Here is a 13,744-nt window from a genome sequence, read left to right on the forward strand (position 1 = left end):
GTAGACGCATGTTCACATGTACACACACACACACATACACACACACAGAGAGAGAGAGAGACAGAGAGAGAGAGAGAGAGAGAGAGAGAGAGAGAGAGAGAGAGAGAGAGAGAGAGAGAAATAAGAGCAGGAGAGGTGGCTCTGCTGTTAAGAGCATTTCCTGTTCTTCCAGAGGACCTGGGTTTGGGTCCCAGCACCATCAGGTTGCTTAAAACCACCTGTAACTCTAATTCCAGGGGCTCTGAGAACCTCTGCCCTGCTCAGGCACTTGCAGGCATGTGGTGTCCATAAACTCACATGGGCAAACATACATCCACATAAATAAAAATAATAAACCCAAACAGAAATACTTAATATGTTTCTAAAGCCTCATAAATGTTTATCCCCTCCACCAGTACAGACAACAGCCAGGCATCTTACCCTGTCAGCAAGCTTCTGGTTTGTCTACCTGGCCAGGGCCAGGCAGGTAGCCTTTATACTGGATTCTCTCAACTTCTATCCCGCCCTCAGACCAAACTTACGTGAGCTTCAGAGTTGTGTCTCTTTGCCCCAGGCCCTGTTCAAAGGCGAGAAGGTGAAGCTGGTGCGGCTGCGGAATCCCTGGGGTCAGGTGGAGTGGAATGGCTCTTGGAGTGACGGGTGAGGTAGACCACAGGCAACGGAGCCTGGGGCCACACTGGGTTGGGTACCAAACCGTGAGAGTACTGTAGGTACTGGTGGAAGATCAGCCTCAAACCAGTGACCTGCAGAGAAAGATACTGGTGTGGGCTTCCCAAAAGGGCAGGAGGTGAAAGCAGGGAAGCCAGGGACTCAGTGAGCATGATGGTGCTTATAGGCTTGAGAGGAATGGTTCTAGAAGTCTCCATCAGGGTTCTGGACTAAACAGGTAGTTACCTTCTTAGTGTCCCTTTACCTCACTTACAAAATGGAAGCAGTACCTACAGTGTCCAGGTGGCTCTTATTAGGGGTAAAGGTGACAACTGAGGAAAGCACTTAACCGAGTCTGTAAGAGCCTCTCCTTTGCTGCCCACACTCAAAAATTCCTCAAGACCTGTGAAAAAATTTTACTGCTTATCTCTGAAAAGAACAGACTGGGAACAAGACAACCACCATGGAGAAATCATCACAAAGGTTCCAGAATTTAATAAGCCCCTCTAGAGTTCTCTCAGTCACTGAGGCCAAGTTGTCCCTGCTAAGTAACAGGCAGTCCCTTGGGCTTGAACACTAAAACAATGGAAAGGCCCACATTCAGGCTGCCTGCAGCTCTGTTCTTACAGACTTCTGTATGTACTATAGCAATGTACGGCTACTCCCAGTTCTTTTCAGTCACAAATTCATTCACTTAGCAAGTATTTATTCATCGCCTACAAACTAGGAGGCACAAGACTAAGCCCTGAGGCAGTCTGTGCACCTCTCAGTAGGCACACAAGATGCTGATTGTCACTTGTCTCCCTTGTCACTCATCTGAGTGGTAGATCCTTTCTTGCAGCTGACTATATGCTACTGGGGATGTAGAGAGGAATGCAGAAACACAGACTTGTTCCTGTGGGTTCAGGTTCAGTGTTGGGACCAGACTTTGGGTGGGATGGGAAGTTACCTCAGCTGCCTGGAGGTATTGCTGTGTGAACAGCACTCCGTGCTGTGGGAGGCCCTCAGTGCCTCATCATTCTCTCTCCTGCTGGTCCAAGTCACCCACAATGACCTTGCTGTGTTTCCAGACTAGCTTGGTGCCTGGACACACTCCCCACTGACTCCTCCCTCTTAGGGGCTGCTGAGTGGGGGCGTGTCTCTCAGTAATCTTCACCCCAACTCCCAGAACACCCAAAACCCCATGTAGCTACTTAATTCTAACCTAGCCTGAGACATAAATGTCAGCTTAATTCTAACCTAGCCTGAGACATAAATGTGCGTCCTTCCTCATACTGGAGAGGAAAAAGAGTTAGAAGCAGCCAGTCTTAGACACAGTGCCAGGCTGTTTCCTGTTACATGCTTGATCTTTTCTTAGCACCTCGGTGGGCAGCAAGCTAACAGTTTCGACAAGTTATTTCATGACTTTATCACAGATCCTACATAGGTGATGTAGTCGTTTCCCTTCTGCAGCTGAGGAAGTCGAAGCTGACAGGTCAAGTGACATGTCTAAGGATATACAAAGGAGAATCCCAGTTTGCCTATTTGCAGATTCAAGCTCTTAATGAAGAGGGGAGAAGGAAGATTCAGCCAGAGACAGTCAAGTCCTTGTGAACTCAGTGGAAGGGTTTGGTCTTTGTACTGAAGGCCTCTCACTGACGGTAGCAGGCCATAGCTGCGTTTTGATGGCTCATACTGGCTGTGGTCTGGCTATGGGCTTCTCCAGCTTTGTATTTCTCCGATTCTCTGTCCCAGCCCACATTGAGCCTCTCCTTCTCCCCCTTCCTTTCTTAATCCCTCCATTTTCCTACTAGTTGGAAGGACTGGAGCTTTGTGGACAAAGATGAGAAGGCCCGTCTACAGCACCAGGTCACTGAGGATGGAGAGTTCTGGTAAGTTCATGACCTGGGCAGGGAGGTGAGATCTCAGAAGCCACCAGGTTCCATCTTTGTCACATCTGGGCCCTGTTTTGTTTTTTTTTTTGTTTGTTTTTTTTTTTTTTTCTCAAGGCCCAGCAAAGATGAGGTTCTGAAAAGAGTGCTGGGTCGTGGCAGTGACTGAGCTCAGACCCAGGCCCTCCCATGGCAGCTCTTGTTCCAGCAGCTACCCTTACTCACTGGCCCTGGCATGGCTATCTTCTGAACCAAGGGGCTTTTCTTACCTGATGTCCAGTACCAGCCTTATTCTGGTCATGGCAGCCTTTTGAGTCTCAGCTGACAACAATGTCTCCTATGATGCCTTTGGTTCCCTCAAGACCCAGATGCATTTATCTGTGATGTCATTAGCCTTAAAACTATCTTCTCCCAAGTGACATCTCTTTTCCCTGTGCCTAAAATGTGCCTGGCCATGGTGAAGCACACAGTAACATTTTGGAGAATTGATTTTGGGCTCTCTCTTTTCAAAGACAAATGAAGAGTTATGATCATAAGACATGGTGATAGTTTCGGGGTAGATATGTCAGAAGCCGTAGTGCCAGGCACACACCTGTAAGTCCATCATTTGGGAGACAGAGGCAGGAGGGTCAAAAGGTCAAGGTCAACCAAGACTATAGGATGAAATCCATCTCTCAAAAGCAATCGAATAAGCAAAGCGACATCAAGGTCTTCTGGGGACTTTATTGTGCTGTGTTAGCCCTTGAATCTTTCCTTCCTCAGCCTTTCCTTTTTCAACCTCTCAGGATGTCGTATGATGACTTTGTATACCATTTCACAAAGCTGGAGATCTGCAACCTCACAGCTGACGCCCTGGAGTCTGATAAGCTTCAGACTTGGACAGTGTCTGTGAATGAGGGCCGATGGGTGAGGGGATGTTCTGCTGGAGGCTGCCGAAACTTCCCAGGTGGGAGATCCTCTGAATGGGGAAATATCTAGGCAGAACTCATTCCAGGCAGAATAATATTAGCTATCATTTATTGAGCCGGTACTAATCTTGAGGGATGCGCTGTCCTATTAAAACCTCCTCATTTAAGGAAGGAAATATGCTGAGGAATCTCCAGTGGGGAGCTTGTAGCAATGCCCTGCTACCTTTGCTGGTGCGAATATTAAAGCAGGAAACTGTCCGAACACCATGTCAATCCTGTTTGAGGAGCTGGCAGAGATACTGAATGCATGGCCAAGTCAGTGGTTTCAGTGATGGAGGGGAGAATTCAGATTTAGGGAAGGAATAACTAATGATACTAAGGGTCCCAGTACAACAACCTGGGAAGATGGGTCAATATTGTAATAGAAATTACACAGAACAAAACCTGGCATGTTGTTTTTTTATGTGGTTGGTTGTGGAGTTACAGTAAGAGGAGTTTAGTTTAGGACATGAAAAGTTTGAGGCACATATAGAGAACTGAAGTCATCTACATTTAGAGTAGACTTAGTTTTAGTTATATGATAAAAAACTCAATGAAGACGACCAAGAGATGGTTCAGCCTATAAAGAACTTTCCTGATAAACTGAGTCTGGATCCCCCAAGCCCCATTATGTGTGTGTCCATAATCCCAGTGATGGGAAATGGAACAGGAGAATCCTAGAAGCTCAGGGACCAGTTAGCCCAGCTTACATATCAGCAGACAACAGAGACCCTCAAACAAGGTGGAAGGAGAAGACCGATGCTCATCATTGCCCTTTGACCTCCATGCACATGCCATGTCACGAGTGCACCTGCTTCCACACACAAACACATATACACCACACACACACACAACTCAGTGTTTTATGATGAAAACACGAGTAAATAAATGAGAAGAAAAGGGCGGTAGAGAACGGGAAGTCAGACAGGAAACGGAGCTTAGACATGTAGCTCAGGTGTCACTGGAATGTAAGGGTCAGTTAGAAAGTAGACGTCACACCAGGCTGTGGTGGCCCACTCCTTTAATCCTAGAACCTGGAAGGCAGAGACAGGCAGATCTCTGAAGCCAGCCTGATCTTCAAGAGTTCCAGGACAGCCAGCGCCACACAGAGAAACTCTGTCTGGGGGAGGGGGGGGGGACAAAAAGAAGAAAAGAAAGAACACACACACCACACAGTGGAGAGGGTCAGATGCCTACAGAAACAGCATAGGTGGAACCAGAGGAAAAACATAAAGCCCAGTCCTAGAGACCAGTGACACTTGAGGGGTAGGCTAAAAAGTTAAACTTACAGGTGTAAAGACAATGAATGCTCAGAAAGGAGGAGGCATGACACCATTGCACATCCAGACAGTGCAATGCCATCCATAGAAGCGCTGGTTTAGTTAAGGTTTCTATTGCTGTGGTGAAACACCAAGACCAAAGCAACTTGGAGAGGAAAGGGTTTAGTTGGCTTTTCACATCATTGGAGAAAGTGCAGGAAGGAAAGTGAGACAGGGAACTGGTGTCCTCTGCTCCCTATGAGGGGCAACTTTAAGGTTTTTATTTATGTGTGGGGTGCTTTGCCTATGTCTGTGTACCATATGCATGTCTGGTGCCCATGGAGATCAGAAGAGGGCCACCATGTTGTTGCTGGGAACCTAACCGAGGTCTTCTGTAAGAGCAATAAGAGCTCTTTACCAGTGAGCCATCTCGCCAGCTCCCATTAAACGGATTTTGACTTAGAATTAGGGCAGAATTCCCAGAAATTTCTGAAATGGCCCTAAGTTACTGCCATGGGCAAAGCACCCACACACATAAATAAAAACCTTAATGTTACCCCTCTTAGGGAGCAGAGGAGACCAGTTCCCTGTCTCACTTTCCTTCCTGCACTTTCTCCAAGAGGTGTATCTGAATGTGCATTTCTTTTCTTGGGACACAGATACTTTCTGGACCAACCCGCAGTACCGTCTCAAGCTCCTGGAGGAGGATGATGACCCTGACGACTCTGAGGTGATCTGCAGCTTCCTCGTGGCTCTGATGCAGAAAAATCGGCGCAAGGACCGGAAGCTGGGGGCCAACCTCTTCACCATTGGCTTCGCAATCTACGAGGTATGAAGACTCCAGCTCCAGCACAGGAAACACACTTTTCCAGCAGGGAGAACTTGGGAGTTTCCAGCAGGGTCCTCTGACTTGCCTTGTCCCCAGTGACCACCAGGGCTCCTGCTCTCGGGCCCATACATGTTTGTAACCAGTGTAAATGCCCCAGGTGCGGTGGGCAGGACCGGAGCTGGCCGGGTGGTAACAGGAGTTAGAGCCTACAGTCACTCTCACGTTGCTGGCATTCCCTTCTGCCGACTCTGAACACTCATTCACATCAGAGGTGTTCTTTTTCTATTTTGCTTCCAGGTTCCCAAAGAGGTATAGCAGTGGCAGCGGCCAGCCGTGGTGTGCAGCATTCCTTGGGGGTCCTAAGTCTGTCTGTGGCTCCCTGAGAAGCTTCCTGGTAGGGTTGGTGAGCGAGGCTGATAGAAGGGTACGGTGCCCGTAATGTACGTTTTCTCCCTCCTACCAGGACACCCTTGCCCATCAAACACACAAACCTTCACACACTTAGTCGTTCATACTCATGCCCACAGAGACGCATTAGAAAGAGGCCGACTCCTAGAATAGGAGAATCACCTTCTTCAGAGCCCTATCAAAGTCCTTCCCCATCTTTGGGGCATTTGGGAGTTTAGGGGATTTGGAATTGAGGATCATCAGTTCTGGTGAGTGGCCCTGTCAAGGGAAAACATAGACCTGACCTTTATTTCTGAACAACAACAACAAAACAAAACAAAACAAAAAACAACAACCAGAGGAAATCAGCTATGGAACTTCTGTGATGTTCAGCAATTTGAGGCCTTAGGAACTGGAAGTAGGTAGGAAAGAACTGTGAAAAGAATGACCAAAGAGTTAGGAAGGGGCCCTTGGAGGGGACAATGAGCAGGTCCATGAAATCCTCCGAAGGAGCTCAGTTCTCTTGGGTTCTTGTCCCCAGATGCACGGGAATAAGCAACATCTGCAGAAGGACTTCTTCTTGTACAACGCCTCCAAGGCCAGAAGCAAAACCTACATCAACATGCGGGAGGTGTCCCAGCGCTTCCGCCTGCCGCCCAGCGAGTATGTCATCGTACCCTCCACCTATGAGCCCCATCAGGAGGGGGAATTCATCCTCAGGGTCTTCTCTGAAAAGAGGAATCTCTCTGAGTGAGTACCAGCCTGGCTTTTCCCACCTGTCCCTAAGAGGTCACTCATGTGGCCCATCCCATAGCCAGGAGGCAGCTGGACCAATTTCCTTCAGGGCTCTTGGGACACACCCATTGGCCTTTGCCATGATCCACTCTGGGGCCATTGCTCAGGTTCCCTCACTCCTTTGATTGCTTTTTACAGCACCGGAGTGTGACTAAGTTTCCCAGGCTGGCCTTGAACTCACTCAGATTGAACCTTTGATCCTCCTACCCCAGCGTCAGAGGAGTTGCAATTATAGCCCTGTGGCACCAGAGCCACCCACAAATATTTATTCACTCCTTTCATACTGCAGATATATATTTTTGGGGGGGCACCCATTCTAACCCAGTACTCTTCCAGGCACTGGGGACTGTGAAGTAAACACGATCACAGAAATAGAAACAGAAGGGGCTCAATGCCTTCATGGAGCTTAACACTCTAGGGTCAAGGGACAAGGAAACATACATTGTTTTATAGAAACATTAGATTTATAGAAATGATAAGCGAGTGAGAATGGCTGGCATGCACGGGAAGCCAGCCAAGCTTCATCTCTGCAGATGTACTGACAGACCCTGCCTCTCTGAGTTCTGTCCCTGGAAGAGGTGTGAGTTCGATTGCTAGGTAGCTGGGCCACACTTGGGCGGGGGCAGGGACTCTGGGCCACACCAACAAGTAGCTGTGTGCCTGGGCTTCTCTGGGAATGGTGTCTACATGAGGCTGGCTCCTGGGTGAGTGTTTAGTCCCAGGCTGTTTTAGATTTAATCTCAAATTTTTGACCACAAAGATGTGACCTGAAAAAATTCTTGGGGGGTGATTCCTGTTTGTTCCAGGGGATATTGAAATACCCTATGTTTGTGTTTTTCACAGGGAAGCTGAAAATACAATCTCTGTGGATCGACCAGTGGTAAGTGGTTAGGCTCTAAAATATGAGAAGATACGGGGAGGTCACATTTCAGCCCAGGCAGGGGCAGTTCAGTGTGCAGGGCAGAAGGAATGATGCTTCCTTGTAGAACCATTTTGCTGGTCAGAAGACGGGAGTGTGGAAGAGGAGAAAGTATTTTATCAGTTGGAGGAAGGCAGCTGGATTTAGGAATCGATGACAAGGGAGGCTAATATCAGATTAAGAGGTTGAATCGCATCTGATTTCTCACACAGAGAAAATGAACTATACTAGGTTCAGGACCCAGGGTCAGAACCTGGATCATTCACCTTCTACCTTGGTGACCTGTTCTAGTGTCAGAACCCCTCTCACTCAGCTTTCTACTCTACAAAATGGGGATAGTCATAATGCCCTGGCCATGCTTGTGAGGCTTAGATCCATAGACTCACACATGTGAAATGTCTGGTGTAGTATGTGCACCACAAGGGTATTTCCAGACAGCCTTCACAAATATGGCTTACATCATTTTTTTGGACATCCTGAGAATGGATGAAGTTGTCATCCCAGCTTTTCACTTGAGAAGGTGGTAGCTCAGTAGAGTTAAATGGCTTCCTTGCACTCCTAGAGGCAGGAAGAGGCAGGTAGGGCAGCCCAGAAGTTTAGATTCTCTTACCTTGGCTTCAGAAGCACCAAGTGTGTGTATGCGTTGTGGGAGAGAGGGGTGGGGTGTGACTGAGGAGTCTTGGTTCTGCTATGGATCTTCGGGCTGTCCTCAGAGTGGCTTGACCCAGGACAAACACCCCACTGAGAGGCTTTCGGGTAGTGACTCCCATGATCATAATGCTGACTCTGGGCTAGTGCCAGAGCCAGGCACCTTCCTAACTACTGCACATCTTATTTTAGGGTTAGGTGCATCTTGCTCTTCCTCATCCTTTGGATGCTGGAACAGCATAGAGTATGTATCAGGAGTTGCTCACTCAAAGACTTCACAGACTGGGATCGTGACTGAGTGTAGAATGCTTGCCTGCCATCCACAGGGCCCTGGATTCAACTCTAGCACTGCTTAAAGGGGGAGGAGGCGGCTTATGGGAACTGGTACCACATGAGTACAGCAGTCTGTGTAGGGAGTCTAGTGTCCCTACATAGCTATGTTTGTCGACAGTTTTCAAATAACACTTGGTAGGCTTGGTGTGGTGGCACAAGTGGATCTCTGTGATTTTGAGGACAGCCTGGTCTACAGAGCAAGTTCCAGGACAACCAGGGCTATACAGAGAAACCCTATTTTTTTGTTGTTGTTTGTTTTTGTTTTTTTCTTTTTCTTTTTTTTTTTTTTAAAGACTCTGGCTAGTGGCTCAGCTGACTTGCCATAAACCTGGAAATCCATATAAAATCTCCCTGTTACATGTTTGCCTAAATATTAAAACAAAATCTCCTTAAAAAAAAAAAAAAAAAAACAACCCTCATTTTTACGCAGGTTTGAATGAGCCACATTTTAAAGTCCTTTCCCTCCCGGCAGCAGATGAGCAGAACAAGGCATAGCAGCTGTCAGTCTTGAGACACAGTGGGAGAATGCTCGTCCTCCTTTGCCCTCTATGTTCTTTAAAAAATTGTATTTTATTAATTTATTCATTCATTCATGTATGTGCATGTCCCAAGCATGCATGTGGAGGTCAGAGGACAACTTGTAGCAGTCAGTTCTCTTGTTTTGTGGTTCCCAGGGGTCATGTTTGGGTTGTCAGCCTTGGTGGCAAGTGCCGTTACCCACTGAGCCATCTCATTGGCCCTCATATCCTTTTAAGATCCAAATGGTCACAATATCTGGACCCCAGAGCCTTGGGCCACTGGCCACCCTAGACATTTGATTTTCATTCATTCCTCATTTACTATCACTTTTTCTATGCAGAAAAAGAAAAAAAAACAAGGTGGGTGTAACAGGGTGAGTGGCCTGGGCATTGTGCATGTGTGTGTGTGTACATGCATGCATGTGTATACATGTGTAACATGTGGCACACGGCCGGGCAGTGGTGGCGCATGCCTTTAATCCCAGCACTTGGGAGGCAGAGGCAGGCGAATTTCTGAGTTCGAGGCCAGCCTGGTCTACAGAGTGAGTTCCAGGACAGCCAGGGCTACACAGAGGAACCCTGCCTCGAAAAACCCAAAAAAAAAAAAAAAAAAAAAAAAGTGGCACACGTGTACATGCATGTATATGTTTACATATGTATATGCATATATAACATGTGGCATGTATACGTGTATACATGCAGGCATGAGTGTATGTATACACATGTATAACATGTGGTGTGTGCATACATATGTGTACATGAATGCATGTATGTATACATGTGTGTAACATGTGGCATGTGTGTGTACATGTGTGGAATGTGTAAGACGTATTTCTTCCTCCTCTCCTTGGAGCCTCTGCTGAGTTGGGTGCTCTTTCAGATACTTCACCTCAACCTCACAATAATCCTAGGACCATGGTTCCATTATCAGTCCTGTCTTTAGAGGGAGAAAAGGTATAGACAAACTAGTCTCCCTGAGACCACACTTAACCTGCACTGGAGCCAGGGGGTTCCCCAGAGTCTGTGCTCTGAAATACCACAGCCATCAGACACGGTTTGGTGTAGGTGCTTATGATGGCCCTGGGGAATCTATCACAGAGGTTCTCCTGGCATGGGTGCTGGTCCTGACCAGAGGAAACATACCATGTGGAGTGTTTATAGCAAGCCCCTCCCCCCATATAATAGTATCTATAAGGTAGGCACTGTTTATGCTTTTTTTTTCTTTCTTTTTTTTTTTTTTTTGGTTTTTTGAGACAGGGTTTCTCTGTGTAGCCCTTGGCTGTCCTGGAACTCACTCTGTAGACCAGCTGGCCTTGAACTCAGAAATCTGCCTGCCTCTGCCTCCCAAGTGCTGGGATTAAAGGCGTGTGCCACCACTGCCCGGCCTGTTTATGCTTTTTAAAAGTGAGGGTTCACATTCAGAGAAGTAAAGTAATTTACCCACACAGTTAGCAACTGGGGACATTGGAAACACAGAACCATATATATATCAACTGGGGACATTGGAACCACAGTACCATATATGTCAACTGGGGACATTGGAAACACAGAACCATATATGTCATCTGGGGACATTGGAAACACAGTACCATATATGTCATCTGGGGACATTGGAACCACAGTACCATATATGTCAACTGGGGACATTGGAAACACAGAACCATATATGTCATCTGGGGACATTGGAAACACAGTACCATATATGTCATCTGGGGACATTGGAAACACAGTACCACATATGTCAACTGGGGACATTGGAACCACAGTACCACATATGTCAACTGGGGACATTGGAACCACAGTACCATATATGTCATCTGGGGACATTGGAAACACAGAACCATATATGTCATCTGGGGACATTGGAAACACAGTACCATATATGTCAACTGGGGACATTGGAACCACAGAACCATATATGTCATTTGGGGACATTGGAAACACAGTACCATATATGTCATCTGGGGACATTGGAACCACAGTACCATATATGTCATCTGGGGACATTGGAACCACAGAACCATATATGTCATCTGGGGACATTGGAACCACAGAACCATATATGTCATCTGGGGACATTGGAACCACAGAACCATATATGTCATCTGGGGACATTGGAACCACAGAACCATATATGTCATCTGGGGACATTGGAAACACAGTACCATATATGTCAACTGGGGACATTGGAAACACAGTACCATATATGTCAACTGGGGACATTGGAAACAGAACCATATATGTCATCTGGGGACATTGGAACCACAGTACCATATATGTCATCTGGGGACATTGGAAACACAGTACCATATATGTCAACTGGGGACATTGGAAACACAGTACCATATATGTCTACTCCGAGGCCAGTCTCTTGTTCTTTCTTACCTTCCCAGTGCTCCCTACACTTCAAGGCTTGTGTTGTCAAGATCTGCATGCGAGTTGATAAACGCATGGCTGGTAGAGATGCCCTATGGCTGTACCCTGCCCACTGGTCTGCTCAGATCATCACCTTTGCTTGTTCTGAGATCCCCACAACCTTCATTTGCTTTGGCAAGAGTATTGTTTAGAAGAGCAAGCTGGGGTCTAAGAAGCCTCCTGGAGCTAAACCTGGCAGAGCTGCTTTTTCTGGTGTTCCCCTTGGGTGACGTGCATGGAAAAGAGAGTGGGGCCTCCCTGGCCAGGCTGCTTTTTTAGCTGAGGCTGCTAAGATGGGGAGTTTAGTTTGCAGTGGGGGCTCTGCTATGCTCTTGGGGTCCATAGGGGTTATGGTGGCTCCCAGGGAGGGTCTCTGCACTTTGGCCCCAAGCCCCCGCTGCTTTTCACCACAGCAACACAAGCAGGACATGGTGGCCACTCTCTAGCTCTTCTGTGGCCTCTGCACTTGCATGAATATGACCTTAAGGTAGCCCTCCTGCTTCTGTAGTACCTTCACTAACTCATCTGGTTCCTGCAGAGGCCCTATCAGAAGGGAAAGTCAGGTTTTACCAGGTGCAGTAACAGCTGAGTATGAACGGCCAATGAAGGTATTTCTTACATGAGGGAAGGAGGGCTGGCCAGGGCAGACATGCCACAAGCAGCAGATTATGAGGGGTTCCTTGGGTACTGAGGGGCTGGAGCCCTGTTCTCTACTAGGACAGCCTTGAACTTGTGGTTACTCCCTCTGCTAGGATTATAGTTGGTGCTACCACAACAGACCTGAAAACCTAATTTTTAATGGGTTTTACACTGAATTTCTGGGAGACTTCAGTGTTTTTCCATTTAAAAAATAGATCCACAAACCTTTTTGACAATCACCGATCACTCCGTAAGTGCTCAGCACTCTTAGCACTTTTGCATGTGTTGCTTAGGAACACATGAGGAGAAGTGGGTGGGTGAAGTAAGATAGTGGACCCTGTAGCTTATACAACACGTTAGTTGGTTTTAAAAACATAAATAAAACTGAGAAAGAACTGAGGTTCAAGCCACACATGGTGGTATACTCAGGGCTAGCCTGAACTACACAGTAGGACTCAGCCCCAAATAAAACAACACACACACACACACACAAGCAGAGAGAGAGGCGGGGTGGGGAAGAGAGAGAGAGAGAGAGAGAGAGAGAGAGAGAGAGAGAGAGAGAGAGAGAGAGAGAGAGAAAACTCTCCAAGGTCCAGAAAGGCTTGGCATCTCTCCTCTGGCCACACGGCTTGTCAGTGCAGAAATGGGACTTGAACTGAGACTCAGGCTCCTGAGTGACCATTTCCTCCTCACTGGGCAAAGCTGCTTCAGGGGTAGTCTGCCTCTTGTGTCTGTCAGCCTGTAATACTTGCTTCCTTCCTGCCCACCCTATTTCCCTCCCTCCCCAGCCCATCATCTTCGTTTCAGACAGAGCAAACAGCAACAAGGAGCTGGGTGTGGACCAGGAGGCAGAGGAGGGCAAAGACAAAACAGGGCCCGATAAACGGGAAACCCCACAGGTTTCTGAGCATGCGGCATGGATGGGGAGTTTAGCTTGCAGTGGGGGCTCTGCTATGCTCTTGGGATCCATGGGGTTATGGTGGCTCCCAGGGGAGGGTCTCTTCAACGCTGAGGGGTTTGGAATTGTCCCACTGACTTTTCCTCCCAGCAAGTGCCTCTGGACTTTGCAGGTATTTCTTGGGTAAATGTCTTGGGTAAGGTTGCTGCCACACCAAACCAGTCCTGGGATAGGAAGGGTAGGCCAAGCACAGTCCACTGAAGCTTCTCCAGCCAGGACGACAGAAAACAGGGAGACAAAGGCAGAGACAAGCCAGCTGGAGAGAATGAGGCTGAACTTTGTCTTTATTCATAGTTGTTGGCAAGGGAGGAAAAAAAGGATGGTAGCAGAAAGTGGGCTCTGACAGCAGTCATGCAGTCCTGCAGAGCTCCAGGGCCACGCCCTCCCGCCAGGAAACCCATCAAGTGGGAAGGGAGGGGTCCTTCGAGGACTTAGCCACAAAGACAGTAGTGGTCAGAGGATCTGGCCAGAAGTTAGGCTTGAAAGAGCAAAGAAAGTTCTATCGGGAAGAGAGTGGGGAGAGAGTCGAGGATGCTGTCTGCATATTGGCATGGAAAATTTGTCCTTTGGCCTGAGGT

At 47.6% G+C, this 13,744-nt stretch overlaps 1 protein-coding gene across 7 annotated transcripts in view; it reads left to right on the plus strand.

Annotated features, from left to right (window-relative positions):
- Capn3 (calpain 3) overlaps positions 1 to 13,744 on the plus strand; it is a 49,059-nt gene that overhangs the window by 30,469 nt on the left and 4,846 nt on the right. For 2 of the 7 annotated variants that reach the window (XM_076929556.1, XM_034494068.3), the window contains 8 exons: positions 554 to 639; positions 2,442 to 2,519; positions 3,305 to 3,465; positions 5,385 to 5,554; positions 5,852 to 5,863; positions 6,483 to 6,691; positions 7,580 to 7,616; positions 12,997 to 13,107. In XM_076929556.1, the coding sequence (XP_076785671.1) occupies positions 554 to 639; positions 2,442 to 2,519; positions 3,305 to 3,465; positions 5,385 to 5,554; positions 5,852 to 5,863; positions 6,483 to 6,691; positions 7,580 to 7,616; positions 12,997 to 13,107 (864 nt within the window). The other 5 variants (XM_076929557.1, XM_076929558.1, XM_076929559.1 and 2 more) reach the window with 5 other exon arrangements.

This window comes from Arvicanthis niloticus, chromosome 2 (assembly GCF_011762505.2).
Source record: "Arvicanthis niloticus isolate mArvNil1 chromosome 2, mArvNil1.pat.X, whole genome shotgun sequence".
NCBI classification, from domain to species: Eukaryota; Metazoa; Chordata; class Mammalia; order Rodentia; family Muridae; genus Arvicanthis; species Arvicanthis niloticus.